The sequence below is a fragment of the Lineus longissimus genome, chromosome 10, assembly GCF_910592395.1.
Source record: "Lineus longissimus chromosome 10, tnLinLong1.2, whole genome shotgun sequence".
NCBI lineage: Eukaryota > Metazoa > Nemertea > Pilidiophora > Heteronemertea > Lineidae > Lineus > Lineus longissimus.
This window is the reverse complement of record NC_088317.1, coordinates 16,905,221-16,919,222: the sequence shown is the minus strand read 5'-3', so window position 1 is coordinate 16,919,222 and position 14,002 is coordinate 16,905,221. Positions and strand designations below refer to the sequence as shown.

General features: G+C 43.2%; 2 protein-coding genes across 3 annotated transcripts; one reads left to right on the top strand and one right to left on the bottom strand.

Moving 5' to 3' along the window:
- The first annotated feature begins 797 nt into the window (after window positions 1-797).
- On the top strand, window positions 798-5,638 carry LOC135495060 (deoxycytidylate deaminase-like). Of its 2 annotated transcripts, none has more exons than XM_064783472.1 (6): window positions 798-911; window positions 1,564-1,598; window positions 2,011-2,092; window positions 2,772-2,883; window positions 3,331-3,544; window positions 4,409-5,638. In XM_064783472.1, exons 2-6 carry the CDS (start codon window positions 1,573-1,575, stop codon window positions 4,500-4,502), a joined length of 528 nt encoding a protein of 175 aa, XP_064639542.1. In that variant the 5' UTR covers window positions 798-911; window positions 1,564-1,572; the 3' UTR covers window positions 4,503-5,638. The 2 variants fall into 2 exon arrangements, with proteins under 2 accessions (XP_064639542.1, XP_064639541.1); XM_064783471.1 differs by having other exon boundaries at window positions 3,991-5,638.
- Window positions 5,639-7,145: 1,507 nt separating this feature from the next.
- LOC135494792 (EF-hand domain-containing family member C2-like) lies at window positions 7,146-12,943 on the bottom strand. The gene is made up of 10 exons (XM_064783075.1): window positions 12,780-12,943; window positions 12,064-12,406; window positions 11,621-11,844; window positions 11,128-11,484; window positions 10,743-10,881; window positions 10,005-10,313; window positions 9,521-9,717; window positions 8,853-9,187; window positions 8,553-8,645; window positions 7,146-8,433 (listed from the first exon to the last, which is right to left on the bottom strand). Exons 1-10 carry the CDS (start codon window positions 12,819-12,821, stop codon window positions 8,235-8,237), a joined length of 2,238 nt encoding a protein of 745 aa, XP_064639145.1. The 5' UTR covers window positions 12,822-12,943; the 3' UTR covers window positions 7,146-8,234.
- Between the last annotated feature and the right edge of the window lie 1,059 nt (window positions 12,944-14,002).

The following is a 14,002-nucleotide window of genomic DNA, read 5'->3' as shown; positions in this document are numbered from 1 at the left end:
AGAAGAATAAGAATAAGGAAGAGAGGTGGGCATTTTTTTGGCGGTTGGAAGCCTTAGACAAGGCAAGTCACGAGTCACCTTAACAACTTGCAATAACTATGTAAACATACGAATGAAATAATATTCCAGTCTACTTTCCAGCTCTAATAGGCCTAAATTACAATACATCTAACTTAGTCGTGCGTGACAACCTGACCCAGTTCGGCTAACTAATCTATTGGGTCCAACCCGCCGGCCCGGATTGAAGCACTATGGTATTATCTTATAAAGTCTAGGCCTTTGTTATCTGATAATTGTCAAGCCATAGTCTTCCTGTTATGCCAATCGATCTCATAGGCCTCTGATAATAATGAGGCCGGTCTCAGAGATCCCAACTGGCCCTTACCGTCAGTTGTGAGCCTCTCTTTTGACGCGCAACGTAAAAAGGCTACCTCTGATCAGCATGTACTAGTGCTGCTAAGGATGTATAATCCACATGAAACCCTCATCCCAATAATATTAACCAAAGACAACATGCTTTACGTCGCCACAACACAAGTAACACTGTTCTGTCGTGCTGCGGTCGTGTGCGCCTCTCTGGCGTTTTCGATTATTCGTGGAATCGATCACCGGCGGGGGAAAATACCATTCTGTCACCAGAATTTTCACACACCTGTGATGACATGGTCGTCTGTTTTGGCAGAGGAAATATACTTCGATCTGCTTGGAGAATGAAACTGTATGGTGGGTAAGCTGATGCAAAATTGCGAGATGTTCCCCTGCATGTCCGCACTATTTGTTTGCGCTACATTTTTTTCTTGACGGTAAATATCATATACCTAGATCTTGTTTACCTGCTGGTATAGGTTCATGTTATTGGCTTGTGTTCATTGAAGCTACAACTTCAGTGCGGGCGAGCGAGACAAGACAAGGTAGGATACTTTCATTTCTTGTGAGGGGTTAAACTGGTCAAAACGAAAGTCGCCAGGACAATTCCGAACAGAAGAACATGTCACGACATTTGGCGCAAATTGGGACATCTTGGGCGTGGCAGTGCATCTATACACGATGTTGGCGCCCAACGCACTTCTACCAATATTTTCTTGATATAAATAGATACACAGATGCCACTGCGCTGCCTTATTTGAAGACTTGCCCCCGAATGAGGCTACCTGTATTATATAACATAGCCTTGCTGTGACCATCCTGAAGCTCAATACTACTCTCGGCACTATCGACCGAACGTGTGCGAGGGGAGGAGGATACGACTGACTCTGGATTTTCGAGGATGTGCTGTGACCTGAAGCCCCCGCAAACGAACTAATACCTGTTCGATCATTATCGCATGCGACATTCTGCCAGTGCACCAAATCGTTCGTTGCTTGCGGTGGTCATCGCAGGTGCCGGCAACAGGTTGGAATCGGAGATCGTAGCGACCTGCAATTAATATCAAACCCAGTGATGAAATTTAACCCGCAGACGAGAGGTCTTTTTGTTGCACGTAACAGCGAATTGTTAACGCGTGGCTTAACTGATTGAATAAACTATAGACTTTGCCTTGACTGAGCGAGGTTTTATTTTCAGATTTGAAAAATGGCGACCGGAGAAACCGAAAACATGTGAGTGAATGAATTGTTACATACATTAAGTCGCAGGAAATCGACGAGTGAAATTTGGATACACTGTATTAACACAATCTAATGACATTCACGATAAACACCTTTTCAATGGTGTTGTTTATAAATGGGCCCTCAATTATAGTGATAGAGAAGGAACGCTATTCGATTGTATAGGTTTTCTTCGGGTCTCTGGTTTCCTCCTACTTACAAAACAAATCGCCCAATATTGTTTAGAGACCCAAGACGCTTAGCTCTCAAGTAAAAAAATCGTTTCCGATTTAGTATACAGTCTTTCAAATCGCGTCTTTCGGAACGGGCGGTGGCTTTGATGTTGAAACCATACGTTCCCTATAGTTGGCTGACTCGTTATTTGAAAGACTCTGGTATATAAGTAGTTTTACTTTCGTTTCAGAGATCAGGGGTACCTGGGCTGGGAAGAGTACTTTATGGGTATGGCTGCAATGGCCGCACAGAGAAGTAAGAACACCGTCAAGGTAAATTTTGCGCACAACCATCTCATGATATACCCTCCTAAAGCAGCATCCTGAAGTACAGGCCAATACTCGACACCAATAAAAACGACCCGGCGCGTTTATGCATAGCGAGTGCGAGGGGAGGAGGGTGCGGCTGACTCTGGTTTTCGAAGATGCTAAAGCAGTGGCGATGAAATGGCAAAAGAAATGCTGCCCTTTGGGAGACTGTTCGGAACAAACACTTGCTTTCACACAATTTTAAAGAATAACAAAATGTCCTGCAGGTGCGCTTCAGTCATCCTGCGGAAATCAGGGGTTAATGTTCGCTTCTCCTGCCCTGCACACAAAACCCCTGATTTCCTCAGGATGGCTTCAGTAGGCCTATAGAGTGGGGCAGGGGCAGTCATTCTTTTTACATCGGGAACAAGAAGGCTCAACCAACTGGATGAAATAAGGTCCCTGGGCCTTCGTTTTCCACTTTCTATGGGTTTTGTCGGATTCGATCCGTTGCCTCCGCCCATATTGCCCGCGCGTTGTAGCAATGGCAATACTTTGAAGATAAAGATGGGCTTTCATGAGTGCTGCCGAGTACTACACTCCGGACGCATTGAGAACAAATTAGGATGACGCACTGCCACTGGGCTGCCAGGGAGTCTACCGAGTAGGCAGGCGACGATGACGTCATATCCTTCATTTTCAGGTTGGCGCAGTCCTTATAAACCCCGACAAGAAGATAGTTGGAGTTGGTTATAACGGCATGCCGCTCCACATTCCAGATGGAAACCACACTGAACAACAACATAACGATCTAAGTGAGTAGATAACCGGTGTAGCAGTTGAAAATGTTCCGCTGGAAAAGAGTGTTCGGCTCTAAATATATTCTGAGAGATTATGCCAAATGATAACATGTACACTACGTATAAAGATAACGGCTATCAATACCTCAGAGATAAGATCATTGTTGATCGTCCCAATCATTTTCTAGGATATTTGCCTTGAAATAACCAATACAGCTTCAAACCGAAGGCAACATCTAGAACTTTTAGAGTGAGCATTGGTCGGGCCGGTATATACCTTCTATTTCCGATGTAGGCCTATAGTCAGTGGTGGTGTTCCTCTCACAGCAAATTGTTCTCCGGCAAACAAATCAAGCCACCTCCTTCTCCATCCAGGTTCCCGGCTTCGTCCGCCCTATAAACAAGTTTTTGTCCACTACTTACCACCTCCCGCAATCATAAGAATAATCCATATCATTTCAGTGTGTGACGCCCAGACCAATGCTATCTTGTTCCGGAGCGTTGCGGACCTGAGCCGCTGTGTCATGTACACTACGTGTTTCCCCACCATGGAGAGTGCGAAAATTATCATCCAGTCCAAAATAACGCACCTTTACTATCTCTCTCATGGGAATCAACACATTCCGAATTATGATCTCGTAAAAAAGCTGCTTGGGGATGGAGACGTAAAGTCACAGTAAGTTTCATGCCCGGTTGCTTAAACATTTGTCACTAACGCTGGCGTTATCTCTTTCATTACATTATGTTTTATGTGGCATATCACCAACTACACGTACGCTGATTTGTGCAACCATGTCCAGGGCACACAATCAACATTTTAAATTTATCGTGTGCTGAGATAGAATATGAAGACCATTGTCACCGCCTAAATACGTTGGGTTAGACTCCGTGGGCAGTCGATTTCGTCATCCTATTCGAAGAGGCCGGTCCACTGCGTCTGGAGTACGTCGGGTCTGCTAGGTGGTATTCCGTTTCGAGCGCACTAGCTGCTCAGCTGCATAAAATTGTGCCATTGCCAGCATCTGTTTGTAAAACGGTTGGGGTTGTCCCGCATGGAGTGCATTTTTATCGCGTGACATTTCTATTGATCAGTACTGTAGGCCAACGTCTTTTTTACTTCAGACCATTCAAGCCCAGTCGCAGGAAGATTGATATCGACTTCTTTAGGTTTGGTGAAGTGAGCACCGGAGTCACTCTGCAGTCACCGACGACATAACTTCAGACTCTCGGGCACAACTTGGACACAAGGAGATTATGTAGTCCATTTCAGCCGCCGATCATTTAGCTCTTTAATGTTGTCGCTTTTTCCTTTCCTTTTCGCTTTGAGTTTTTGAGTTGCAGATTAGGCTATACACGAGTTCTGTCGCAGTGTTTGCACGCCCGCCAAAAATGAGTGTCCGAGGGCACTAGGTCGGCATGAGCATAGATGGCGTGCACTGTCTTCGAACTATTATACTTATGGTTCGGTCATACCTCCACCCTTTTGCAACCTTCTGCTTACATTACTGACGCTCGCTTATCATGCTTTGCTATATTCCAGGCAATTCAAACCCAGCCATAGAAACATTGAAATCGATTTCGAGAGGTTTGGTGATGTCAGAGTTGAACTCCGTGCACAGACGTCGACATCATAACACCAACGAGGAATTGCTCTGGCCAAGACTTAGAAAAAAATCTTTTATATCCAAGAATGTTTGTAGTAGTGACACGTATGATAAGAGGCCGCATTAGACTGCCATCACCTCTTCATCAGCTGAAAACCGTATTATCTCGTGTTACCAGAGTTTATTCTAGATCACCTTGGTTGCATTGTATAATTTATTTGGCTTTATAATGCACTGTGCCTCGTTTTGGGGGCAGGGGTCAGGGTAAGAAGCAACACGCTTGGTCTGGTGCAAAGTACGGAATCCGTCAAAAAGCAGACAAAATCCTATTTCTGTGTTTTTGTTTTGAGGTGTTTTAGAATACAAAAAATGATACATCACTGTCAGTATTATTGTCTCACCAAATACCGCTCAGGTGGAGGTGTCATTGAGCTCAAAATCTTAGCGAGGCGCCCCGGCCTTGGCTGATGAATGAAAGAACATTAACTGTGTACCGGTGTGTACATGTAGCAACCTGATTGCTACCAACTTGACCATTGCCATTGCCTATATACTACAAAGTAGTCCCCCCTTTAGAAATAAAGCCGACTGAACTCTACAGTAACAGCTTGAGCAGCCCTCTCGAACACCAGATTCAGCTTGCTATAAGAGCACGTGGCTTGAGCAGCCCTCTCGAACACCAGATTCAGCTTGCTATAAGAGCACGTGGTGCGCATTTATTATTTTCATCCGAGTGTACCCCTCCAACCATGTAATGGGAGGGCCTTGTTTCTCTGTTTTGCAAAGGTTAACCCCCTTTAAAGGGACAACTTTGGTATGAGATGGTTTTCATACAAAAATGGCTACCAGCAGGGCCATGACTTCTCAAACAGGATAATTGAAATGTCATTGAACTGCATGCAATTAATAATCCCCTAGAACGGGGTGTACCAATAAGCCTGCCTGAAATTCACATGCCCTGTCCAAAATGCCTCGCAACACCGTCCAAAATCATCATTAGAACTTAGTGAGATACTACTGGTGGCGGCGCATGGTATCAAGCAGGGTCATTATCCTCCTGGCCAGATAACTACCACGCCCAAGTTGTCCCTTTAAAACTGGTACATGTGCTAGTGATTTTGTCGCAAAAATGCTTGTATGGATTGATGAATAAAAAGTACATTGTAATCAGATGCATCTGGCAGATGGCGTTGTTTATTCATTTGCCACAATACAAAATGTCTTCTCAGCGATCGATGACTACCTAGGCAGGTCATTTATACTACACTCCAGACGCAGTGGACCGGCCTCGGCCTGCCGTCCATGAAGGGAGAAAAAAAGACCAGGAAATGGACTGCATAGGAGTCTACTTTATACAAGTCTATTTGGTAATTGGCACTGTCCGAAGCAATGGCAAGACAACTCTTCCTCCCACTGGTAATGCAGCGACCCTTCAAATATAGAATAAACTATGTACGGCCAGGAGGCGCACATCTCTTCATATGAACTCATGTAAGAGAAGGGGCACTGCCAGTGTGCAAAAGTATCTCTCTTCAACAGGTGATGCCTGGTCCCCTCCAGTAATAGGGCACAAGGAAATATAGTCCCCTTCAAAAAGGGGTGGGTCGACCAGGCCAGGAAATGTGAGTTTTACCTGTGGAAGACACACTCCTTTTAAGATAGAATGCAAGGTATTGACCTTGGGAAGAAGACATTGGTACATCCAGATTCTTTTGAGTCTCTGGTACATCCAAGGAGAGGAGCACTGAGTGTGTCAGTCAGAACACCATCTTTTTATACGATATCATTGGTGAAGACATAGGCACATCCAAGTTAGTCAGTCAGAACACCATCTTTTTATACGATATCATTGGTGAAGACATAGGCACATCCAAGTTAGTCAGTCAGAACACCATCTTTTTACACGATATCATTGGTGAAGACATAGGCACATCCAAGGTAGTCAGTCAGAACACCATCTTTTTATACGATATCATTGGTGAAGACATAGGCACATCCAAGTTAGTCAGTCAGAACACCATCTTTTTATACGATATCATTGGTGAAGACATAGGCACATCCAAGTTAGTCAGTCAGAACACCATCTTTTTTTACGATATCATTGGTGAAGACATCGGCACATCCAAGGTAGTCAGTCAGAACACCATCTTTTCATACGACATCTTTGGTGAAGACATCGGCACATCCAAGGTAGTCAGTCAGAACACCATCTTTTTATACGATATCTTTGGTGAAGACATCGGCACATCCAAGGTAGTCAGTCAGAACACCATCTTTTCATACGATATCTTTGGTGAAGACAATTCGGCACATCCAAGGTAGTCAGTCAGAGCACCATCTTTTCATACGACATCTTTGATGAGGACATCAGCACATCCAAGGTAGTCAGTCAGAACACCATCTTTTTATACGATATCATTGGTGAAGACATAGGCACATCCAAGGTAGTCAGTCAGAACACCATCTTTCCATACGACATCTTTGGTGAAGACATCGGCACATCCAAGGTTAGGTTTGATTGAGTGGGACTATTTAGAGATAATCTCTACATCTATGCTGAAGGGGCAGTGACTCTCACGTTTGAAGAACATTTCATTTGGTTAGGTCAAGCTTTCACTTGGCATTGTGAAAAGTACAATATGCTCCAGATAATCACAAAGGCAATGAAAAGGATTTAAACATAGTCACATATTCCATTTTATTATTATAAAAACAAGCTAACATACATTGTAAACGTACTTGTATATACACATTGTCTTGACATTGTGAAGAGTTCAAGGCATGTCATTGCAATAATCCCTAAGAGGGGTAACTCTAGTCTCCAAAGAGGCATAAGTAGGTCTCCAACGAGGTGTAAGTACGTCTCCAAAGAGACATAACTCCGTATCCATAGTGCCGTCTCAGAAGAGGCCTAGTTCTGTCTCAAAGTGACGTAACTCCATCTCCAAAGATTTGTGTTTTGATATTGCAATGAACCTCATGTTTACCAAAGACAATATTAGAGTTGGTTTCTTCCATTCTCGGACACATTATACTATCATGACAATGACCAGTCCTTCTCTCAAGGACAAAATAGATCGCCAACACAACAAATACCGATGACATTGAGAAGTGTCCACACGAATTTATACTCACGATTGAGAAAATAAAGTATTTTACATAAAATAAATCAACAGCTTTCGACAAATCACTGTAGGGTGCCACGAGTGGACACTTCCAACATTGGTCAGAAAACTCTGATTGGCCCAGTGATAAGAATTTGGCCCAGCGGTAAGGATTTTAAGTTTTCATTGACTCTAAATCATAGAAAATGTGAAATGAGGTGTTTTAATAATCTCAATGTTTAGTGCACGACAGATTTATCACAGCTAATTACCCAACAAGGGCAGATTTGTAAACAACAACACTCACAGTCTTTCTCCCCGGTAGAGCTATATTTCTGAAATCCAATTCCAATAGTTGGCAAAAGATCTGAAATACCAAGAGTTGCATGTGTAGGCCTAATGATGACTTCCCATAATCCACAGCAAAGCTGACACGTAGGATGTTCACAAATCAAACTACATTTTCCATCATAATGGTCCAAAAAGCTGGGGGTAAAATAACATAACCTGATATTCTGGAGTTGTCTTTTTAATCTATTTTCCACAGTTCAAACATCACTTTTTCAAAAATAAAATTTAAAGTTTATCATTGGACGGAATATTTCCGAAAAGACGGATATCCAAATTTAAGTCCCTTGCTTATGATGAATCATGAGATTTATTCGGATCCACCCAAGATGTCGTCCAGGAGAACTTGATATCGCACTTGAGTAATCTGGTCCTTAGCTTGGTTGCCAGCCCAGCCTTCATCGAATCGGACACCCTGCGCACTCATCGGGGCAACAGGGCAATCCCTCCAGTTCAGGTTCTTGATGAAGCTTTCATAGTCGATGTGACCTTGGTCATTTGAGACCATCCTGTAGAGAGAAAGAGTGATACAATAAGCCAATGCTGGACAAATGAATAGAGCGTGTTTCAAGATTGAATCTATGGCCAGGGTGACTTGAGACGCGTTTGTAAAACAAAGCATACTCACTTGACGAGAAGTGCTCTCAGCATATCATCAGCGATCGGCACATGGAGGGCATGGCACACTTTCCTTACGGTGTCAGCATCCAGCACGCCACATCTAGAATGGAGAAAGCAGATAATTGAAAAACACAAAAAACTAGTTTTGTCTACCAAATGAGTTGACGTTAGAAAAGTACATTGGTTAACTGGTGGTGTTTGGAGTCATTTTGTTGACAATTTAAACAAAATCTATGGCCAATACAAGTGAGTATATTTTATTTGCACTGCACTTCCAAAAAGAATAGGCCAAGTTGGCAGCACCTACCTGCTATTATCCATATGTTGGAAATTCTCGCTCAACTTGACGAAACCCTCGAAGTTATTCTTCCTCAGCTGCTCTTGGACGATTGAGATGAGTGTCTTGATATCAATCTGTGCATTCTGCTCCGCATCGTCGCCATAGTAACGGGCGATGGTCATGATCTCGTGCTCCGTCAACTGTGGGGCCAGCTGCTTGATTAGGTTGTGGAACTGCTCGTACATGAGGATGCCACTGCCGTTGGGGTCGTTCCGCATGAAGAATGATTTGACTTCGTCTTTCTTCTGGTTTGCGAGGGCAGCCAGGGTCTGCAGGATGACCTGGATGTTGGCCTTGGGGTACTAAAATTGAAAAGAAAATATGAGTAAGCTGAATGCAGAGACACTATTTGCAAATCACAATGTATACATGTAGAATAGGAAATCTGATCTTTTGGCAAACGGAACATGGAAATGCAAATTAGCTATAGGCCTAAGCTTCTATCAGTACCATTCCTTGATGCACCGCTAGCATGATATCATTGGAGAATTCACAATCAAGACATTATCTATTCAATCACCAATAACATCCCGATTGCTACAGGAGACACTTTAAAAGACAGGGCCTCGAGACAGGGTATACGGTTATTGCTATGATGAAATGTTTTCCTATACTTGTCAACAACCACTGCTTACCTCACCAGCACATTTCTCCATATACCTAAAGGCATACTCGTCTGCATCTATGATATTGAAACGATGGCAGTTGAAGTCGACTCCGGCACCAACAAACAAGTCGGAGGCGGAGTAGTACTCGGAAAGGTCGGTACTGTAACGCTGTTGCATCGGTTTCTTGACGCGGCCACGCTCTAAGAATTTACCTCCGATGATTCCTGGAAGACGAGATTGCACTGATTTACAAAAAATATATAATTGATGGCATGGTGTTGCCCACAGCAACAAGACACATCGTCAACAATGAAGAAGACACAACTGCTCTTACGACAACAAATCATCATAGCATGTAAGAGTTAAACCCTTAACCTAAATATGATTTTGGCACTCTAGTCTAACCACTGTGCTAATGCCAGTCATTTTCCTTCATCAAGATCTCATCCAACCCCACTGCTGAGGAGGGAACAACTCTTCACTGCAGCAGAAATAAAATAATGCTTCTTACCGGAATTCCTCACTGGAGGTTCAAATACTAATATCGTGTCATCAGACAAGAAATACGAAATGATGAATCGTCGATCTGCATCAATTGGTTTCGTCGTCTCCATCTTGGCAAGGTAACGCAAGACGTTGCTGTCCAGGCCGTGACGATCTTTCTCCATGAATTTGATGAAGTCGCGCCTTGGTGGCTTGGGGATCAGGCCCATGCAAGAGCAGAGAGAATCCTCCTCACTTCCGAAGCCATTGTAGGGCGGCCACTGCTGGGACTTGGCTGAGCTATCCTGGGATTTGTACCTGACAGGTGTGAAGTCCTCTGGAATGTCGAATAACACAAACGTTATAACATATTTTACCATCGATAAGATGCGCACTGGCAGTTGAACAAGAATATAGACAACATTTTTCAGACAATCGAAAATAGTGCATCATTCTATTAAACTGTGAGTGACGAATCTTTCTTTTGCACCGTCATAGTTCGAAGCCGAATTTCCAACTTATCTGTATATTAACTATTATGATTGGCGTCTTAGTCATTTGCACTGCCAACTCATATTCATGCCCGGGGAGGATCATAAAAATGTGTTACAAGTTCGTTGGCACAACAATGGCAGTTTTAATAAAGTGTGGCAACATCAATCAAGACGGATGGCACATTTGTTGGTGATGTCAGCAGAGTTAAGCAAGAATGACATCGAAATGACGTCACTGCATGGCCTCTAGTCTAAAGGCAAAGCCAACTCACCGATTCCATATTTCGTCTTGTAGTATTCTTGCGTGAAAGTGTCACAATCACAGAGAATGAACTTTCTTCCCCAGACATTGAGACAAGAACCAATAGTTAAGTCACTGTCAGTGTAGTATTCATGATGGACGGCTCCAGTCTGAAACAGAAACGCATCGTCTTATCAACTCATCTGTGCAATAACACTTCAAAGTGAACATCACTAGCCTTGAATTTCAAAATTATCAATGCATTTTGGGGGACACCGATTGCTATCGCAGCAGTGGCCTTGGGTAGATCCGAGGCCCAGATGATATCCTTGTACTGGAATACTCCAGTGTTTCCTCCCAATTTAAAAGCCTCCCCTCATGTACTGATATTCTGACTGATGAAACTCATGACTAACCTTCAGGGAATCCAAGATATATCGTCCCCCATGACCAGTGGGACCAAACACATTCAGGACGGTTCTGTCCGTGGCCACGCCCGGCTGATTCAACGGCACAATGTCTTTGGGTAGCCTCTGTCTCCTCAAGAACATCGGTGCAGCATCGCGGCCAGAGTTTGCTGGGATGCATTCCCTAATCTCGATGGTGTCGTCTGCGAGGAAATAATGGAGGACCATTTCCCTTGGGTCACCGAACATGTTGTCAGAGTCATCCCAGAAGCAGTAGAAGCGCAAGACATGGCGGTCATGGTCAAGGAATTGTTTGAGTGTGTCATGTTTCTCATAAGGGCGGAGGGGCTGCATGCTTTCATCCATCTAAAGAACAAAGTGAAAGCAATTGAATTGTTGAAATGCAAATTACTGATTCACTGAATTGCCATACAAAAACTTTTTCTTTGACATTGGTCAGTCCCCAGGAAAGTCATCCACTGGCAAAAATTCATCAACTTACAGCTTTTCTGTATCCCATGTAAGGATCAACAGGTGCTCCATCGGGCTGGTTGACTCGGACTCCGAGCTTGCACAAGAAGTTCTGTGTGAATTCATCACAGCCAGTCAGCTTGAAGACACGTGAGTACAGGCAGATCTCCTTGCCAATGTTGAAATCCTCCACGTTGTAAAACTCTTCGTCATTTGGAGGTGAGCGTGGGATTCTGTGTCGTCGGATTAGTGTACCTATTGAGTATTGTATATGGAAAAAGTTGTGAATGAAAAATGTGTTCAGAATATACAAAATGCTTGACCTTTAAATTAGATATCAAAGTAAATTCAAGATCCTTACTTAAAGGTCCATGACACTACACAAATTCACCTTGGTAGGTATCCAATTCCAACGAGGTACGAGTAGGACTATCTGAGTTCTTACAAGTACAACCTTTCAAAAGTATTTCTTACCTTGCGGTATACCAGCATTCTTTATCCTAGGCTCAATAACTTGAATGGAATCATCTTCTAGATAAAAGTAGATTTTGCAATTTCGGATGCGGAACTGTTCCTCTCTCTTTTCATCGACAGCCTCTTGGAAATAAGCATCAAAACATAGCACTTGTCTGTCGAATGCTACCCAGGCTGGCAATTTGCTTCCGGCACCGCAGGGATAGGTACTATTCACTGGTTTCAGTCTCTGCCCTCGGAGTGGGTCACCTCCAATTCCTGGCTTCGTTTCTCCGCCAACAAGCATGGCAACTTCATTGTTCATATCGAAGTGGTGGGACTTGTGAAATTTGTTCTTTCCAAGCTGTAAGAAAAGTATGTGGTTTTAGAAATACTCAAGCATTGTGGGGAAATATAGGCCTAGGGCCTAATGTATTGCATGTATAAATACTAGTATAGTAATAGTATAAATTAATACACAGTCACAGTGACATAGTCATAGTCACAGGGTACATATCCATACTGAAAACACTCCTCTAACCCATCGACAGTGCCTGGAAGTGCCCATGGTTGGTGAGTGACAGAAACAGTTAACACATTCGGCGCAATGCATGCAGTCCAGTTGAGAATTTGCCACTATGCACTGTCAGTCCTCGTCCTGACTTTGTCATCGAAATTGTATGTAGTTGAGGCACTCAAAATTTTCGCATTTTGACAGCCAGAAAAACTTTACAAACCCTTTGATTAAATGAATTCCCTGGTAGGAATGGCAACGCCATATTTGTGTGTCGTCTTGTCTATAAATCTGCGATATTTATGAAGTTATTGCACCAAAATTGATCACTGTTTAGGGAGAGAAATACAAGTGAAGACACTGCTTGAGGTTGTTGGCAGCACAGGTTGTTTGATGGTTGCAAGGTTGCCATGGTACGACCTACTTCCGCTTCAGGAGAAATTAGTACGCGGGTTGTAAAATTCAAAATATCTATTTTCTGTGAGCAATATACATTTATCTGAGGTAATTGACAACATACATGTTCAAATAACTTCTTAAGGAAGAGAATAGTGAAGTCAGTGAGGCAGATTGGAGAATTGGATAACAGTTTTAGAACTATTTGTTTAGCGTGTTCGATTACTAGCGCCGCGCTTACTCGGGCCTGACCAATCTCCAGTCTCCCGGTCTTCGTTCGGGAGAGGCTAGGGTTTCATTAGGGAGGTTTTTTTGTATTCATGCGCGGCCAACCCAACCGTAGTTCCTAAAATCATTGATTTCTCAGTGTTGATTCAGCAGTTGTTTTGGCAAAGACATGTTTTTTTGGAGTTTCTAAAACCTAGATCGCTACTCAATAGGCGGCTAAGAAGAAACTACGCATTTACCGTTGTTGCCGACGTATGTGTATATACTGAACTTGGGATGTGCGTCGGCCCCGTGTTGAAATGCCGTCCAGTGCCAGTTGGTGCGTTTTTCGCTGATTTGTGCAAAATTCAACATATCTCAAAAGTTCAATGGTTGACCCTCGATTTTTTTGTGATTTTTGTGTAGCGTAAGCAACTGTCTTTCATTGGAGAATGGTCACTTTAAGAATTATTCAGGAAGAAATGTATAATATTTGGGGGTTTTCGTGATTGTCCGGCCCAATTGGCAATATTGCCATTTGGGATGGTGAACAGAGCTAGGAGCAAATGCGACGCTTATGATTTATTTAAAGAAATAAAATGCCCGATTTAACATCCTGCAGATTCAGGGGAATCGGGCGTTTCCAGTGATATACGACACAAATATGGGTTGTCCTCATGCATTCACTTTGGAAACGCATTTTAAAATAGATGTTACGTCCTGTTAATGGGGCACGTCATCATCGCGTACATTTGGGAAAAACTCCCTAACGAGACCTAGAACATTAATGCCCCTAGTCGATCGATGTATTGCGCATGCGCTGAATTAAAAACATTTCATTAT